Raw genomic sequence first — 18,991 nt, 5'->3', positions numbered from 1 at the left:
TACATCACCGATCTGATATCCAAATACCACCCAAAACGTACTCTCCGCTCCTCACAAGACCTCTTACTTTCTAGTTCCCTGGTCTCCTCCTCCCGTGCCCAACTCCAGGACTTCTCCAGGGCTTCCCCCATCCTCTGGAACTCACTACCCCAATCCATCAGACTGTCACCTGCCCTACTCACCTTTAGGCACACCCTGAAAACCCATCTCTTCAGGGAAGCCTACCCCGCCCTCAGCTAATTGCCGATCTTCTCCACTCTTCCTACAACTCCATCCCCCACAGCTATTTCCTCCTGTACCACTATCCCCTCCCTCCTAGATTGTAAGCTCCAAGCAGCAGGGCCCTCGAACCTCTTGTGTATTGTATTGTATTGTTACTGTACTGTCTCGTGTACTGTCTCCCATTGTAATATACTGAGCGAATGTTGGCGCTATATAAATACTGTATAATAATGGTTTAAAACAGTAGAAATGTGTTTTTAATATGTTTAAAAGCAGTATAATATATATTAGGGTATAATATGCGGTTATAATATAACTGATATGTTGAAATAACACAATTGAGGACCTTTTTGCACGGGCGTTGTGAAAAAATGTGTGTTTTACTGCACATTGCTACAATAACGCATGGGTATATGTGCATAACTGCTGCATGCCATTGTTTCTGAATGGCATCCCAATGCCCACGTCCTGTAGATCCCAATGCATACATCATAGTGCACTACAACTTGCACTGTCCATAATTTTATAAGGGCACTCCATTCTAAAATGGGAAAAACTATTCTAATAGTTTTATATTAAGCAACTACATCCACACATGTAGGACACCCAACGTTAGAGGTGATTTATTCTTCCAAAGCAAATAGACTTTTGCACACTGGTACTGACTAGTATACCAATGTTTCTCTTCTTCCCCCAGTTTTTATCCATCAATCAGCTAATGTGACCCCAGCACTGATAGAGAAGGAAAGGGGAGGGTCAAACAAGAATGCTGTGCAGGCAACTGACATTCTCCTTATCAATGGATGATGTCATTGGTTGTCAGGATGCCGGCAGCTAGAAGGTTGTAATGGTGCACAATGAAAACCTGTGGCTTTGTGTAACTAAAAGACAGGCTCATTCCACCTGCTGGTTTGTATACAAGTTTTGGGAATGTTTTTAGACATTTTGCCAAGGCACCCCTGAAGAAACCTCAAGGCACCCCAGGGTGCCTGGGCACTCTGGTTTAGAAAGGCTGACTTAACCAGTAGAAGAGAAATTCTGAAAGTAGGATGCTGGAGGGAAATCACCAAAGTTTGCATTTAGACAGAGCTGATAACACAGGGACATTTTATGACTAAGCCTGTTGGTAGCTGAAAAATTCCATGTGTGAATTCTCAGATACCGCCAAAAACTGTGCCAACTTGTCCCACAGAGCCAGTGTAGCCTGTCATCTCAGAATACTAGAAGGAGTAGTTGAGCATGTGGATAAAGAGCGGGTTCTCTTCTCAGTCCAGGAAAGGCTGGCAGATATTGAGCATCTCAAATTTCTGTCTCCTTCTCACATGAAAATGCTGCAGTGCGTGACTGACTGGATATAGACCAGGCTGACTTTATGTTGGTATGGGAAATATTCGCTACGCCTATAAAAAAAAACAAAAAACCTCAGGTGTTTCTCACCATGTTCAACTTTACACCAGCTTTAAAAAGAAAAAAAATCAATCTGCTCAGTTTTCTATTTCTACTTTCTGATTGGAAAATATAAGAGCCATGATTTTTTAAGGAAAAAATATTACTGTTAAAGTGGTTGTAACAGAACCGACCCAGTCTGTGTTTGGGTACTTCCATTATAATACCATTTCCCCGTCCGAACACCGACCACAGACACCACAGCCGACCAAACAAGACTAGACAACACCAGTCTGTCTGATCATGGAACTCTTTATTTGAAACTCGAACTGGCTCTTTATACACTCAGGGGGCAATCCCCCCTCCCTGCATAATGGCACAGGGCAGGGAAATCCCCATTCAGTAACAAGAGACACACAGGTATTCAAACTTCACAACAGCAGACAGTCCCATCAGAAGGAAAGGCTGCTGGAGACACCCCCCCCCCCCCACTAAGCTAATACACATAAACACATACATCCCATAATAGTTTGCTCCCAAGCAAGACACACAATAGAGCAATGGGATGCAACCACATGGCATTAAACAATCAACAACCCCTCATCCCAATATTAGGACAGATCACCCTGTACCCCTAACAGGCACAGGGTGACTTACACATAATAGGGATATGGGGAGTTGAGACAGGGGTCTCCCCACCTCTATAAAGCGAGCTGGGTTTCATGGGCCCCCCACCCAAAGTGACTCCCGTCACAGTGGTGGTATTTGCTAAATACACTATGTGACCTGACCATCACACCTACATGAGCTTTTGGACATCCCATTCCAAAACCATGGCCATTTGTATGCAGTTCCCTCCTGTTTTTGGGGCTATAACATCCTCTGCTCTTCTGGAAAGATTTACTACAAGAGCTTGGAGCGTGTTTGTGGGAATTTGTGCCCTTTCAGCCAAACAAGCATTTTTCAATTCAGGTAATGATGTTAGACAAGAATACTTGGCTCATCATCGGTGTCCTAACTCATCCAAACAGTTGTTTCAGTAGCGTCGAGATCAGGACTCTACGTAGACCACACAGGCTCCCACACCAAACTCATCAAACCATGATGCCTTTATAGACATGACTTTATACACAAGGACATTAGGATGGAATTGCCCCTTGCTATATTGGCCTCCACTCTTCTGTTGAGGCTTTCTGCAAGATTTTGGAGTGCATCTATGAGAATTGCACCTATTCAGCCAAAAGAACATTTGTGAGATTAGGTACTGATGTTGGCTGAGAAGACAATCGCAAAGGTGTTCAGCTTTGCTGGTCAAGTAATCTGAAGCAGTTAATAAGTAATCAATATGATTCATCCTGTTCCTTGCTGAGCATTCTCCACCTCCATGGTATGATAAATATAGTGAATGTTACATGCAGGGAACTTGCCTATAAAAAACAATTGTATAATATGTTACGGTAGACTAAACTTGCCCTTTCTGTGGAAAAACTGTACAGAAATGACACATAACTACACCCCGCAGGTTGTTTCATGTTCAGGAGATATAATCTACACTTGACGTCTTGACATGAAACATATTTTATCGACCTGCTGAACGCCAGACATGTATGTTAAGCGAGTGTATGTCAACGGTTTATATGTTTAGGTATCAATGTCTTATAGTCATGAATAAAGAGGATGATTAGCAACCTTTAGATGCCATTTAAGTTTTATTGACCTTTTTGACATGATCCCTTACTATATACACTTTAACCACTTCCCGTCCGGCCCATGTATATAAACGGCTGGACGGGAGCAGTGCAGGGGAGGGTGGCCTTTTATAAACGTCTTCCCCACTCCCTGCTTGTGCACGCTCCCTGGGAGCCCTCCCGCAGCGGAACACTGAACGTTGTACGGGACCTCTGTGTGAGGTCCCGATCATGTGATCACTGATTGGCCAATCTGTGATCACATGAAGAGTAGTAAGCAAGATGTCACTTCTGAAATTGCTTACTTCTAGTGAAATCTGTGAATGATCACAGAGATCACATGGTACAAGGCTATTCACAACAGCCTTGTACCATGTGACAAGCTGTGACCAATCACAGCCCCTTTCATATAAGCATTCTGTCAGTCCATTTTTGATCTGTGATTACACGGTGCATCCTTATGGGTGGCCACCTATATCTGTGCACATCTGTATGTGTCCAGGCTCTCTGGACTGAATGCAAAATTGTTTATGGCCAGATCTGCTTTTATGGACCTGAATGGATGTGGACAGGTATAAGCGGATGCCTGTCTGCCTATATCAGAGTTGTCTGTTTTCCATTAGAGAAGCAGATGAGTCTGTTTTTCCTCCATCACATTGGAAGGAAAATTAGAACAGACATGGATGTCACATATGTGATATTGGTCTCCATTCAGATCTGACTTGCCAGGGGATAAGTCTAGGATCCCCTTCTGAGACAGAGTGGATGGCGCCTATGTGAAAGGAGTGTGAGACATCAATTGGGCTTTATGTTCTGGAACAAGAACTGTATGTGGATAAGGACTTCTGACTTTTTCCTGACTTTACATGTATGTATATTTACTCCAGGTCAGTGATTCATGAGGCACTAAAGCTGAAGGATCAGCATAATAGTCAGGAAACTAGCATTTTCAGAAAGAGGGCATCAGCGGCAGTCTGATCAAACATTTAGCAGTGCCATTGGTTACTATTGTCGCATTTCCTGGAAGGATTGTTTGTTAGCATTGTTCTTCAAAGCTTTGGACTTCCCCTTGTATTCAAGGACAGTTCGTATCTATGATATACAGTAACGCTGGCTTCCTGGTATTTACATTTCTGCTTTTTTAGACATTTCACACCTTCTTTGAACTGACTTTGTAACTTTCTTGTAGAAAAATTGCTGTAGATCCAGATTGACAAGCCATGTAAAAAAAAAATTAAAGGATCATTCCATGAAATTTTATGTAAGGTTTTGTTTTGGGTAGATGACAACACCTTGTAGATTTAGTTTGATTATATAGTTATTTTTGCCTTCCTAACATTCATTTGTAGCCCATCATTACTTATTTTATTCTATTTTTCTTTTTAATTTTAGGGGTATCAAAATGTGAAAGAAATGAGTTCCACTGCGGAGATGGCAAATGCATTCCATACAAGTGGGTCTGTGATGGCAATGAGGAGTGCAGGGATGGATCTGATGAGTTCCCCGAGACATGTCGTAAGTTCTGGGACACTGTAATGGAGGGTGGGGTACAGGCAATAGAAAAAGTTCAAATTAAAATTCTTGAAATTATTATAGATCAACTTCTTATACACTGTGGGTCTCTTCTCAGGAACTGTAACTTGCAGTGCTGAACAGTTCAGCTGTGGTGGGAGGACGAACCGATGTATCCCCCTGTCATGGAAGTGCGATCATCAGGAAGACTGTGAAAATGGCTCAGATGAGAAGGACTGCAGTATGTATTTATACAAATTGACTATGCATATGTGTTATCACATTCTGCATGCCAGTCCCAAGCTCAAGCAATTGGTAGGGTTGGGAACAGACTTGGTGACCTACCTCATAAAAATGGCAAAGTTGTATCGAATTATTACCATAATTTTCTTTTCCTGGTGCCAGTCAATGGCAGCATACATGTGGAAGTGTGCCGCCATGTTGGCACCAGGAAAATTGTATCAAATACTTACCCTGGTTTTCCTTTCCTGGCACCAGTCAATGGCAGCAGGCAGAATACATGTGGTAGTATGCCGCCATGTTGGCACCAGGAAAATTGTACCAAATACTTACCATAGTTTTCCTTTCCTGGCACCAGTCAATGGCAGCATACATGTGGTAGTATGCCGCCATGTTGGCAGCAGGAAAATTGTATCAAATACTTACCATAGTTTTCCTTTCCTGGCGCCAGGCAATGGCAGCATACGCGTGGTAGTATGCCGCCATGTTGGCACCAGGAAAATTGTATCAAATACTTACCATAGTTTTCCTTTCCTGGCACCAGTCAATGGCAGCATACATGTGGAGTATGCTGCCATGTTGGCACCAGGAAAATTGTATCAAATACTTACCATAGTTTTCTTTTCCTGGCGCCAGTCAATGGCAGCATACACGTGGTAGTATGCCGCCATGTTGGCACCAGGAAAATTTTATCAAATACTTACCATAGTTTTCCTTTCCTGGCGCCAGTCAGTGGCAGCATACATGTGGTAGTATGCTGCCATGTTGGCACCAGGAAAATTGTATCAAATACTTACCATAGTTTTCTTTTCCTGGCGCCAGTCAATGACAGCATACACGTGGTAGTATGCCGCCATGTTGGCACCAGGAAAATTTTATCAAATACTTACCATAGTTTTCCTTTCCTGGCGCCAGTCAGTGGCAGCATACATGTGGTAGTATGCTGCCATGTTGGCACCAGGAAAATTGTATCAAATACTTACTGTCATTTTCCTTTCCTGGTGTCAATCCATGGCAGCATACTACCACATGTATACTGCCATGTTGGCACCAGGAAAAAGGCTTTCAACCATATCAGAAAAGCTGGCCCATAGAATTGCAGAGCTGAATACAAATGAACGGATGTATAAAATCACAGTTGAAATACTTATATGGGAGTTGTTGTACCTGGCGATTGGTATTTCTGTCTATTTAGTTTTGAGATTTAAAAAAGCGCTGCCACACAGCACCGCCCAATCTCGCAGAGCAAGGGACCTGATTCTTCTGCTAAAGTTAAATAACACTTACAGGTCTTGTCCCTCCCCCAGCCTGGGACTGGACAGTGAAAAGAGAAGCAGCAATCTGATGAGCTCATCTCTCTGTCACTCTTCTCTGTGATCCTATCAGCATGCTCCTTGTTAGTACATGAGCACTACAGCACAACTGCCTGGCTACTTCTCGCTCTCCTACTCTGCGCTTAGCTGTACAGGGGCTTGGAAGAAACTGATACAAGGTCATATTCATATAAGCATGCTGCTTGCATTAAAAAAAATACATTTAATGATGTAATAATGAATACAGGGCTGCATTCGTTTGTGTCTTTTATACCTGCCTGGAGTTCCATTTTGATCATATCAGCTGCATTTGGAAATAACTTATAAAAGATTATGCTAACTGTTAAACGTGTGTATCATGTTAAAGAGAAGAGCTTGACATGTTACATCATATAACATCAGTAGTGAGCAGGGGCGGACTGACCATTTGGAAACTCGGGCACTGTCCGAGGGCCCGGGGTCAGTAGAAGGCCCCATGAGATGCCCCTGGTACCTTTTTCATAGGTTTTTTGAGTTTGGGCAAGGACACAGGGGCCCCATGATCCCCTATTGCCCGGGGGCCCCATGAGTTGTCAGTCCGCCCTTGGTAGTGAGTGTCTTGTGATGGTTTATGCGTGTGTCTAACTGGCCTGTCTCATTTGCTGTAGCTCCCATGCCTTGTGCCTCAGATGAACAGTTTCAGTGCAAGAGTGGAATGTGTATCTCTCTGGAATATGTATGCGATGACGACCGTGATTGCGATGATGGTAGTGATGAAGAAAATTGCCCAGTCCCAACCTGCAATCCGAACTTCTTCAATTGCAAGAACTCCACTTTGTGTATTCCCAAGCTGTGGACCTGTGATGGAGATCCAGACTGTGAAGACAGCTCAGATGAGGAAAACTGTGAAGGGAAAGAGCCAATTAAGACTGACAAACCCTGTTCCAACCTGGAGTTCCACTGCGGCAGTGGAGAATGCATACACATGAGCTGGAAGTGCGATGGAGGGTTCGACTGCAAGGACAAGTCAGATGAAAAGGACTGTGGTACGTACTGGAGGCCAATATGACCACTATGGCCAACTTGCTGATGAGGGACAAAAAAGTGATATAGTGGCTAATTTTAAAAAACAGTGATATAGTGGCTAATTTTATGCATCTTTTGTACTTGCAGAAAAACCAACTTGCAGCCCGGATCAGTTCCAGTGCAATGATGGAAAGTGTATTCATGGCAGTCTGCAGTGCAACCAAGAATATGACTGTGATGATCATAGTGATGAATTTGGATGTCGAAATGGTAAGGATCCAATATGTTTTGTTTGTACCTAAATAATTTTTTTACAGTACCAGCATATTCCCCAGTGCTTCCCAAAGAGGAGCCTACCACTTAAATACACTTCAGTCCCAATCACTGAATGAGTTCACAATATAGTGACCCCACCACAGTCCTACAGACACATATTGGCGCCAATAGAATGTGTGAGCCAGTTAAACCAGTTGTACGGTTAACCCCTTTACGCCGACCGCACACAAATGTGCGGCCTCCCGGTGGTTGGGCCTAGACACCGAGCGGCCGCACATTTGCGTTCATGTAAGAAAAAAACATATGTGCTGAGATCACGCGCCCTGCGCGCTCCCAGCACACATGTCCGGTACTCACGGAAAGGTCCTGGTCTGCTCTTTTGATCGGGACCTTTCCCGATCATGTGCCCACTGTGACGACGCGTCACAGTGGTCACATGATCCCTAAACCACGCCCCGCCCGCTACGCCTCCTGGCTTTTGAAACTCTTAAAGGGCCGGGAGGCGCCGGTGGGAAGGGGTTAAGGATTTGAAGAGAGGGCTGGAGCTCCAAGAAGTAACCCAGGCTTATACATGGGACATATACAAATGCCAAACACATGGAGGCGTATTCAGGGGTGTATTTAGGTTTGGTTTTGTGCTGCCCTAGGCAAATCAAAAATTGGTGCCCCCCCCCACAGAAAGAGCCTGACATTGACCAAGAACATCCATTCCCTCAACCCGAGCCTTCCACTACCACTGCCCCTTATACACCAGCCACCATCCCCCATGGCGAGAGAGAGAAAGACACTCACCTTCACAGCTCTGGACATCCCCAGGAACGAGATTCAGGCTTGCATACACCATCATAAAACCCACAGCTTCTTTCGGAACCCACCAGATCCCCATGCTGCATGTGTCCCTTCTTCCATCCCTTCTTCCAAGGAGTAGTGCTGCCCCCCCCCCCGGAAAATGCCGCCCTAGGCAAATGCCTTGTTTGCCTTGTGGTAAATACACCCCTGGGCGTATTTATAAAGTGTTGAAGGTGACTTTTACCAACTATTCACCGGTCATGAATCAATCACTGTCATTTAAAACACATGCACCAGGTTCACCTGCAGTGAATGTTTAGCGAAGGTCAACTTAACCACTTTATAAATATGTGCCATAAGGGGAGATTTACTAAAACTGGTACACCCAAAATCTGATGCAGCTGTGCATAGTAAATGATCAGCTTCCATGTTTTATTGACAAAGCTTAACTGAGCAAGCTGAAGTTAGAAGCTGATTGGTTACTATGTACAGCTGCACCAGATTCTGTCTGCTCCAGTTTTACTAAATCCCCCCAAAAATCTCTGATGGGAAATGACCCCAGGACCTCAAAACAATTACCTCACATCTGTTTTTATACCTACCTATTCTGCACGGCTATAATCTGTTTTTCTTTTTTCCTTTAAGTGACAAAATGTGAGGGTCCAAACAAGTTCAAGTGTCACAGTGGAGAGTGCATCAGCATGGACCAAGTGTGTAATGGTGTGCGAGACTGCAGAGACTGGACTGATGAGCCCCTGAAGGAATGTGGTGAGTCTCCCATTTGTACAGTAGATGGGTGCAGGGGCGGACTGACCATTTGAGCACACGGGCACTGCCCGAGGGCCCGGGGTCAGTAGGGGGCCCCATGAAATGCCCCTGATACCTTTTTATAGGCTTTGTTGTGTTATTTCACCTTACTTCTCTGCAGTTTCTTAACAGACTTTGGCTTTCAACTCACTGACACAAATATCTCCATTTTCTCCTGAAGGTGAAAACGAATGTCTGAAAAACAATGGTGGATGTTCTGATATCTGCAAAGACCTTAAGATCGGTTATGAGTGTTTATGTGAAGAGGGCTATCGGCTCCTGAATGGAAAGAAATGTGAAGGTAATTGGGGCTTTCTATGACTATTAATTGCCATCATACAACCACACCTGTACTCGAAGTAGCAGGTAGCAAGGTGCCATCAGGATGGGAAGTGAAATCTCCATTAGGGACTGTTTATTGTGCACATGCCTTGAAATTTGTACATTTCTAAAATATAATTCTGCTTTGTTTCCTACAGATATCGATGAATGTGAACAACCTGACATTTGTAGTCAGATTTGCATTAACCTTGAAGGAAGTTACAAATGTGAATGCGAAGAAGGCTACCAACTAGATCCAGCAACCGGCTCCTGCAAAGGCATTGGTAAGTACCTCTAAAGGACACCATTTGTTGTTTTTAATGGCTGAGCTGTGGCATCCCACACTGCACAGAAATTACATTGTGAAGACATCTTTCTAAGGATGCCACATTGTTCTCTTTCTAGGGACAGTGGCATACCTGCTCTTTACCAACCGTCATGAAGTGAGGAAGTTGACACTGGACAGGAGGGAGTACACCAGTTTCATCCCTCGTTTGAAAAATGTGGTGGCTTTAGATATGGAGATATCCAACAATAGAATCTACTGGTCTGATCTATCACAGAGGAAAATTTACAGGTAAGGCATGAAGGACTGATATTATGGGAATCAACTAAAAAGAGTTGTACTGCAAAGATTAGAATGAATTAATTTCCTCTGTCTATTCCTCTGCAGTGCCTATATGGACAAGGCTCATAACTTTTCTCACCATGAGACTGTGATTGGGAACGAGATCCAAGCTCCAGATGGTATTGCTGTAGATTGGATCCATGCCAACATCTACTGGACAGACTCTGTCTACGGCACCATTTCTGTGGCCAACACACTTGGAACCAAGCGTAAAACTCTCCTCAGGGAAGGTCTAGTTAAGCCACGTGACATTGTGGTGGATCCCACCAAAGGGTAAGGCATTTTTACCCTTTTTTCTGTATAATAGCTGATATTCTAGCTTCCATAGTACATTGATTTCATTTTCTGCAATACACTGGAAAATTGCGGCTACATTTTGATTGGTTGATATAGACAGAACCTCTATCACTGCAGTAGAGTAGTCACAGTACTGCACATATATATAAAGTGAGGGTTGAAAATCACTGTTTAATTGTGGAACCAGGGAATGCAGCCTATTGGCATATGTTAAAAGCCAAAAAGACATGTTTTCTTTCCAAAAAGCAATGGAGACCTGTGATTTGTCCAGTCCTGATAAGAAAGCCTTATCCTCATTCTAGGTGAAGGAGGAAATCAAGTTACTGTCAACCTTTTTTCTTTTAACTATTTTAACTAACTTATCCCATTCCCTTGCCAAAGAGCATGGGACTCATGAGTGCTGGTGCCTCACGATTAGCTCAGTGCTCTTACATGGGGAGTAGGGAAGGGTACAATAGCTCTGTACAGGCTTTGACAAGTCAGTTTGAAGGCTAGTGGGGAAAGGTGAACTGTTGGTGGGGAGCGAAGATGTTAGGTGACCCTTTTACTTTGTCCCATTTGAATCTCTAATGCACTCAACTGCCCTGACAGATGTAATTCCATATCCAACTGTAGTACTTCTGTTTTGTATACCGACTGTAGCACTAATCCTTCTTGTATATTTGTATTTCAGCTTTATGTACTGGACTGACTGGGGTTTCCCTGCAAAGATTGAGAAGGGAGGCCTAAACGGTGCTGCCAGACAGACTCTTGTTAGCGAGAATATTGAGTGGCCTAATGGCATTACTCTGGGTGAGTGAGTTTTACTATATATCTGTAGGCGTCTCTCACATAGTATATGGATGTTTAATGGGTGCTTAATAATACCTTGATGATTAAACATATGTCAATATTTTTTGTTTACCTTTTAGATATGATCAGTCAGCGGTTGTACTGGGTGGATTCCAAACTGCATACTCTATCTAGCATCGATGTTGCTGGTGGAAACAGGAGGATGGTCATATTCGATGAAAACCACTTAGCTCACCCTTTCGGCCTCACCATCTTTGAGGTGAGATTAAATCTCTATTGATAGTTTAAGAACATTTGCTTCTTGCCTTATCAAATCTTGACTGTTTATTTTCTCTAACAAACTGGTTAGATGGGAATAGACATAAGCCAAAAAGCTATCAGTTATTTTTGGGCTGGTTGGAAGATTCTATCATTCGTGGATTGAAACACCTTTGTATTGCCTCCCCACCTGCCTGGGTCACTGATGTCCCTCAGTTGTGGTCATCATCTAGAACATCATACCTAGGCAGTTAGATGTCGTAAAGTTAAAGTCCCGGGCAGATGGTTCTACAGGTGTATCAGCAGCCAACCAATATATAAAAAAAGGATTACACTTTGAAGTCTTGTCACATTTGTAGCCAAACCAAAAAAGACTATTCAGCATTTTCCTGTCTCTGTCAATATTTGCATGTTTATCTTTGTCTGGTATCACCCTGGGTCACAGGTTGTACTGCTCTCATACAAATATTCGCTATCTTTTGGTCATTTTCTTTGGTCTGACTTTTCAATAACCTGCATCTTTTTTTTTTTATTTCTTAAAGGATCTGGTGTTCTGGACCGATATTGACAATGAAGCTATATTCAGTGCCAACAGACTGACTGGAAGTCAGATAAGAAAGGTCGCTGAAGGCCTTCAATCCCCGGAAGACATTGTCCTGTATCACAACCGAGGACAGCCTACAGGTATGATGAAATTCAGCTTGAGTTGTGACGGTAGAGTGGAAAGTAAAAAAAAAAATATAATGTTGCAGCACTTAAATTGCACCATAAGAAAAGGGGGGTTTTATAATGTCCTGGAAAGCAATGGCGTCCTGACTGGGTTTTTTGCAGGAAGATGGCACATGTTGTAATGCATGACAAGACTCTGAGGTTAAAGTGTCACTAAAGCCTAAACTAGAGAATTATGAAAGCCACTTTTTGTGTGTCCTACTGAAGGACATATCTTTCGCTTGTCTTGTAGACACAAAAGGAAGTGAGAAGAACTCTCTACAAAGTGAGAGAAATCCACTATTGAACAGTTGTCACCAGAACAAATGTCTATATCATTTCCCTCCTATTCCATTTCTTGTGACAGCTTAACATTTTGGATTTTGCCTCATTTTCAGTTCTGGTGAGGACAAATGGAGATGGTGAATCTCCTTTTTGGGGACACAGACAGAAATCAAAACATGACATTGTGTCTAGCCCCCAAAGTCCTATCTAAAACAAAGAATAAAATAGTTTTAGCTTTAGCAACACTTTAAGGGGAATGTCTCCCAAAACTGGTGGAATGCTTTGGAAAGAATAACTTTTCTATGCAGTTAAGTTTAATTGAATTTCATTTTCTTTCTTCTGTGACCTTCAGGTGACAATTGGTGTTCCTCTCACCACCTTGGCAACGGAGGTTGTGAATACTTGTGTCTGCCCGCTCCACAAATCGGCACTCGTCCACCTAAGTACACATGTGCTTGCCCTGATGGAGAACACCTTGGTCCAGATATGAGGAGCTGTGTGAAAGGTAAGTTATGAAATATGATGTCTGCATACTAGTGAAAGCTTTCTCTGTGAGTGCTTTGTAGACATGTCCAGGACTGTAACAAATGTATTGGTTGTCTCTTCAGAACTTGTTACTCCACATGCCACTAAGTTCACCTCTCCTCTGGTTACGACAACGCCTTCCACGGTCACCACTCCCAGAACTACTCTCCTTGCCAAGATTACTTCTACACCAAGGAGGTCCACTACTGTGAAGCCTGAACAGCCAACAGCAAGGCCTAAGACCACTGTTTCATCTACCACAAGCCGACCAGTTGCTAAAACGGAAATGCCCCAGACTGCGAAAGCAAATCCTGATCTCTCTACCCCAGAACTTTCTACAATGTCACATCCAGGTAAAAGGCTCTTCCTGTATCTCTTGTGGTAGAAATCATAAGGTGTTCCTTAAGTACCAGGTGTAATCCAAGTTGTAGGCCCTCATCTAGGAAAAAGCCAGGTCTTTTCTCTTACACTTTCAGTGCGCAGGGCTGATTTGACACAGAGAAGAATAAAGTGTCTTCAAAGTTCATATCACTTCCTCTATGCCTCAGTCTGTTCCATTTAATTGCTTCCCATTTTTTCTGAGTGGGAAAAGTGTATTAATCAGTCCTGTTACTCAGAGGAGCTTGCAATTAAATTTCTTACATTTCTCTGCATCCTATAGAAAAGGTAATTGCAGTTCTGAATCATTCTCAGAAGAACTCTTCAAAACTTGCCTTTTTCAGAACATGGGCTGGAGAGCACCTGAGTTATGTGTTGGGAATGATAGTGGATTTTGTGGACAAATCATGCAAACATCATGCTATGAAAGCCAACAATGTGTGGGACATGAAACATTATAGACATTAAGCTGCACATCACTGAAAGCAAATATACAACATATCACTGACCTCTGTCATGTCTTTACTTCCAGCTGAAAATAACATTGATGTTAAGATGCAAACTACAAATTCCCATACCCAGTCCAATGCCATTTACGCTGTCATTCCTATTGGTAAGTTTTTCCTCTCATTTTTTTTGTTCCATATACACTTATAGCAGTATGATCTTTTTTATATTAGTGAAGCTGTTTATTGAACTGACCCAACAGATAGGCAACACAAACCATCGCTAAAAAGCTGATCTGGCCTGCCTACTGGTTGTTCATAAATCATCTGTGCAAAAGTCTTTGGTCTCTTCTATTACGTGTGTTGTGGCTTAGTTAGCAGCAGCAGTGGTGAAAATAATACATTTATCATCAGCCAAAACATTGGATTGCTTAAAGTATCATTTTTTGGATTGATTATCAGCAAAATTAGGCTGTTTTAAGATTATCTGGTAGCATGTTGACCAATGACAACTATTTTTTAATTCTCAGATATAGAAAAATCCAGACGTGAAAATATCATGACCATATGTGGTCAACACATATGTATGTGGTCAATGTATGACTGCATTCACTGTTCCCTGCACAGCCTGAAAGTTAGTTTTGACCAGCAAGCACCCACGTATGACAGATGTATGCCTATCTGTGCTGGAGCCCAAGTTAGACTAGGCATTAATGTCCATTTAGGTTTAGCGTCAAATATCGGCATGTCTTCTACAATTGTCCTTACGTTATGTAACAAACTTTTTCATATTTGTTAATGTGGTAGTCTATTACTGGGGCATGCCTCTTGGAGTGTTTCCTAGATAGGACTTTCTGGTTTGTTGATATTTTACAACTACAATTCTTCCGGTCTGTAACAAACCAACATCTCTTTCTTTATTTCCAGTAATAATCTGCCTGTTGGCTTTTGGAGGCTTCCTGTTATGGAGAAACTGGAGGTTAAAGAACACCAACACTATCCACTTTGACAATCCTGTGTATCAGAAAACCACAGAAGATGATGAGATCCACATATGCAGAAGTCAGGATAGTGGATACACATACCCATCGGTAAGATATTGATATTGATTTTGATTTTCTGTTTGTTCTTCTGTTCAGTTAGCCTAGAATATTTCTACAGCTGGCAACTATTATCCCACAACCTAGCCTTCTAGAGCATTCTTGCTCAACCTTTTACTGCAGAAGAACCCCTAAAATAATGTTCAGGCCTTAGGGAACCCTTATCAAAACCAGTGAATCTGGGGTCAATGGAAAAACATTGGTGGTAAGTAGGAAGAATGCGACTGTGACGGAAGAAAGGCAGGACAGAACACACAGAGTGGATGGCAGATGCACAAAGCTTTATTGAGACAAACAGACGGCAGTCCTTCAATACGGGGGTGGCAGAGAGGGTGGATTTGCCACTAAATGGTAACGGGGGGCCCCACCCACCCCGTTACCAGCCAAGGGGGTGTCCCTGTAACAGGGGTAGTCCGACACAGGAGAGGGGTGCGAGGAGTCACCACCGCAACAGTTCAGGTAACAGTGGGGAAGCAGGTACTCATGGATCCAACAGGGTGCCTGGTCTCCCAGGTACCTGTGGAGTCCGGAACAGGCGGGTGACCTCTGGCAGACGGGCTGTGGTAGTCTCTCCCCCTTCTGTGGGGTCTCGCGCAATCACAGGCAAGCTTTCTCTGGCTGCCTCTTCCCACCTGTGTGGTCTCTGTGAGGCTGGGGAGTAGACTTGCAGAGTCTAGTCAGAAAGGTCTCGCCGGAGCTTGAGATCCTTTGCTGACTGCACACCGGAATGAATAGCGGAGCTCCTAGCATCAGCCTCTTAAACTGCTGCAGGATGCTACCGGGAGGGGGGGAGGTAATACTAGACCCCAGGGAGAATCAGACTGGTTACAGGGACATCCTGGGGGGCAGGGATGATGTCTGCATAGATGAAAAGTTGGGAGATGTGCAGAGAGCTCCCAGCCAGCTGGCCGGGAGGGAGGGGGCCCAGAGTAATTTGATTAGGCCATTTGGCCTAGTGACACAGGGGACAATTGGAACAATACAGAGCAGGACTCTGAGGGCATGTGATACAAGGCATTAATAAGGGGATTAATAATTGGTAGGCTCCCATACCGTGACAGCGACCCTTACTGTGGTACTCAGAATGCCACCTTTATAGACAGATAAAAAAATCATTAGTGTCCTGCTGCTGGCTTTGCCAAGTGGGCTTGGTCCATATTCAAGCATCATTAAATAGGAGGTCATTCAGCCACAGCTCAAAGAACCCCTAGTAACCTCTGAAGGAACCCTGAGAATGGCTGTCCTAGAGCACCCATTCTTAAGTAAGGTTCTCCAAAGTTTGGTAAGGGTTTCCTGAGCTGTGTCTCATTGAGCTCCCATCTGATGGTGCCTGCATAATCCAGAATCCTATGCCACATGGCAGGGCCAGCAGCCTGACACCAAATCTCTTTAACTTGCTGTTTACAAGGGTGGCATTGTGACCACCACTGTATAGGGAGTATTCTTGCCCCTGACCGACAAAATATTTTTAGGTGGGGTTGCTTAACAGTTTTAGCAGGAGTTTCTATGGACTAAGAGTCAGCTGTTGTGAAACTACATTTCCCATGAGGCATTGCAACATTACAAAACTGACAGTTACAGCTATAACTTGCAGAGGCATGATGGAACTTGTAGTCCTGCAACAGCTGGAGAGCCGCAGGTTGCCTACCCCTTGAGAAAAGCATTCCTAGAACTATTAAAATCCATATACAACAGGGTGAAATAACATGACACGACAGGCAGGCTTTAAAAATATGGTAGGTTGTCCTTTTGATCATCCTTCCAAAACACACTAAAACCCTTATTACTAAATAAGAGGCCATTGGCTTAGCTTTACTACCCGTTTTCTTTTCAGAATGGAACTGTTTATGTCAGTTGAGGTTGCCTGATCTCAGCTCCCTAAGCAAAGTAGAGTAATAATTGGTTTTTTTAATATAATGTTTTACTTATTCTATGCTGAGTATTTTGCCAACTGTTAATTCAGCAATTCTTGTTAACTTTTCAGAGACAGATGGTGAGTTTGGAAGATGACGCTGCTTGAACAACCCTTGACCACTGTGCCTAACACCAAAACTCTGCTGCTCAAATATGTATCGGGGGCAATGACTGCTAAGCAACCAAAAGATACCTGTCCAAACCACTGCGCCAGCTGGCACAGCCCAGAGATTTTCCAGATTTATTATTATTGTTATTTTTTTTTTTTTTACAAACTAAATGGTCTACTATGTACATAAACATTAGTTACAAATTTTTGGGTTATTTATGAAGTCGTGCCAACTACCCACCCTGGTGCCTCTTTCTGCGATGTGAAGAGTTCTTTGAGCCATGAAGGAGAAAACTTGATGAGGTGTCTGAAGGGACGGGAAGAGACTGGAAGTTACATTAAAAAATAATAATAAAAGCACTGGGGGACTATGAAGGACTGAATGTGACCTACCTGCTGGGGTTTATTTTTGTTTGTTTTGTTTTAAAAGCACAAAACCGTTCTTAAAAAAACACTAAAACGTGGAAAAAAAATATTCAAACTGGAGGGAAAAGAAGGAACAATGCACAAAGTTTTGTAGAGAATAGTGTATATCGAGATCTCCTCAGGGCGTCGATGTGTTTACTGCCTTGAGGTTTAACTCTTGGGGTCGGAGTAAAGCCATTTTGATCCAGGCTCAGCATTCCCGCTACAATGTAGCAAGCCGAAACAGGCCACCAATCACCCAAAAGTGCCTCGTCTTACCACCATCCTTTGCTTCTGATCCTGTTTCTCTGAAAAAAAAAAAAATCCACGTACCTCCGCTTGCACTTTCTTTGTTCTTCGTCTCAAGTGTTCTGTATATTATTTTGAAGCATATTTTTTTTTATATTTTGGCTTTTATTTGCACAGCTTTATATTGTTCAACGTCATGCTTGGCCAACTGCCTGTATCCAACAGGGTATGACGGCAGACAAAGAAAACGAAAAAGTTTTGAAGTATGGAACCTGGAAAAGTTTTGGCTGTTTCTTAAGCTTTAATGTTCATTTTTGTATCGGTTACATGAAAACAGAAACTGTTGAAAGTGGTGCTACCTACAAGAGAACTGTGAAACAAGACGTTCAGCCTGCTCTTTGGCAACCAATCTGCCTTAATTTGCAAGTGGCGCAAAAAAAAAAAAATCTTTTTCTTCTATACTTGAAATCACTTTCATGGCTGCACGCGATATCGCCACCACACCAAGGCCTTATCTTATCTTCGCTTACCTCTCTTTATCTCTCTGCCTGTAGAAATTAGCCAATCTTTTATTACAGTATTGAAATCAAAACAATCTGCCTGAACCTGTAAAGAGATTTTGTTTTTGTTTTTTGTGAAGGGTGTAAATATTAATTTATGTACATATTGTCATATTGCATACGGTTTTGCTGTATATACATGTATTGATTATGTCACAACTGGGAAAAAAGAAGTTTAATATATAATTTATTTATTTGTTCAAATCCTTTGAGTCTTGTGTTTTTATTTTATGGGTAGGCGTGGAACCATTAAAATGCAACAAAAGATACATATACTATATGGCCAAACGTTTGTGGACCCCCTATCATGACACCTATATGAGTTCTATGGACATCTCGTTCTTGTTCAATGGATTTTATTCAGTATTAGGCCCCTTTCAGACAGGACGGACTCTGTTCCAATCAGCAAGGGATCCTCTTACAGTTCCCCTGCTGATCAGAGCAGAGGAAGCAGATGACAGATCTGTGTCCATTCAGTTTATGCAGAGCGGACATGGACTGAGCCCTGCTCAGGTGTAAAGAGACTCCACTGCCTGTTTACATCCAACTACCCTCCAATCCGATCCTCTGAAATGGAAAAGGACGGATCCCCTCCCGTTTTTTTTTTGTTAGTGGACCAGATTAAACCTGGACGTAGGCGAGGGTAAACGGATACAAGTCCGTTTACACCTACCTGTTCATAGGGGCGAATGGACCATCCAATTTGGTCTGCCGGAAAAACTGATTGGTGGACCTGATCAGACTCGTCGTGTGAAAGGGACCTTAAGAGAAAGAGAGA

General features: G+C 42.9%; 1 protein-coding gene across 1 annotated transcript in view; it reads left to right on the top strand.

Annotated features, from left to right (window-relative positions):
• The window catches only part of LDLR (low density lipoprotein receptor), a 29,855-nt gene extending 11,438 nt beyond the window's left edge, over window positions 1–18,417 (top strand). The window contains exons 2-18 of the mRNA XM_089661887.1: window positions 4,689–4,811; window positions 4,927–5,049; window positions 7,009–7,386; window positions 7,514–7,636; window positions 9,077–9,199; window positions 9,420–9,539; window positions 9,718–9,843; window positions 9,965–10,136; window positions 10,233–10,460; window positions 11,158–11,276; window positions 11,396–11,535; window positions 12,077–12,218; window positions 12,880–13,032; window positions 13,136–13,405; window positions 13,963–14,043; window positions 14,804–14,967; window positions 16,961–18,417. Of these exons, the coding sequence (XP_089518013.1) occupies window positions 4,689–4,811; window positions 4,927–5,049; window positions 7,009–7,386; window positions 7,514–7,636; window positions 9,077–9,199; window positions 9,420–9,539; window positions 9,718–9,843; window positions 9,965–10,136; window positions 10,233–10,460; window positions 11,158–11,276; window positions 11,396–11,535; window positions 12,077–12,218; window positions 12,880–13,032; window positions 13,136–13,405; window positions 13,963–14,043; window positions 14,804–14,967; window positions 16,961–16,996 (2,621 nt within the window). The 3' untranslated portion in view covers window positions 16,997–18,417. The remainder of the gene's footprint in view (window positions 1–4,688; window positions 4,812–4,926; window positions 5,050–7,008; window positions 7,387–7,513; window positions 7,637–9,076; window positions 9,200–9,419; window positions 9,540–9,717; window positions 9,844–9,964; window positions 10,137–10,232; window positions 10,461–11,157; window positions 11,277–11,395; window positions 11,536–12,076; window positions 12,219–12,879; window positions 13,033–13,135; window positions 13,406–13,962; window positions 14,044–14,803; window positions 14,968–16,960) is intronic.
• Window positions 18,418–18,991: the final 574 nt, after the last annotated feature.

Source organism: Staurois parvus, unplaced genomic scaffold (genome assembly GCF_062004578.1).
Source record: "Staurois parvus isolate SC_StPar_1 unplaced genomic scaffold, SC_StPar_1.0 ptg001400l, whole genome shotgun sequence".
In the NCBI taxonomy this organism is placed as follows: Eukaryota; Metazoa; Chordata; class Amphibia; order Anura; family Ranidae; genus Staurois; species Staurois parvus.
The sequence above is the reverse complement of the archived record's forward strand: the minus strand, read 5'-3'. Positions and strand labels throughout refer to the sequence as shown.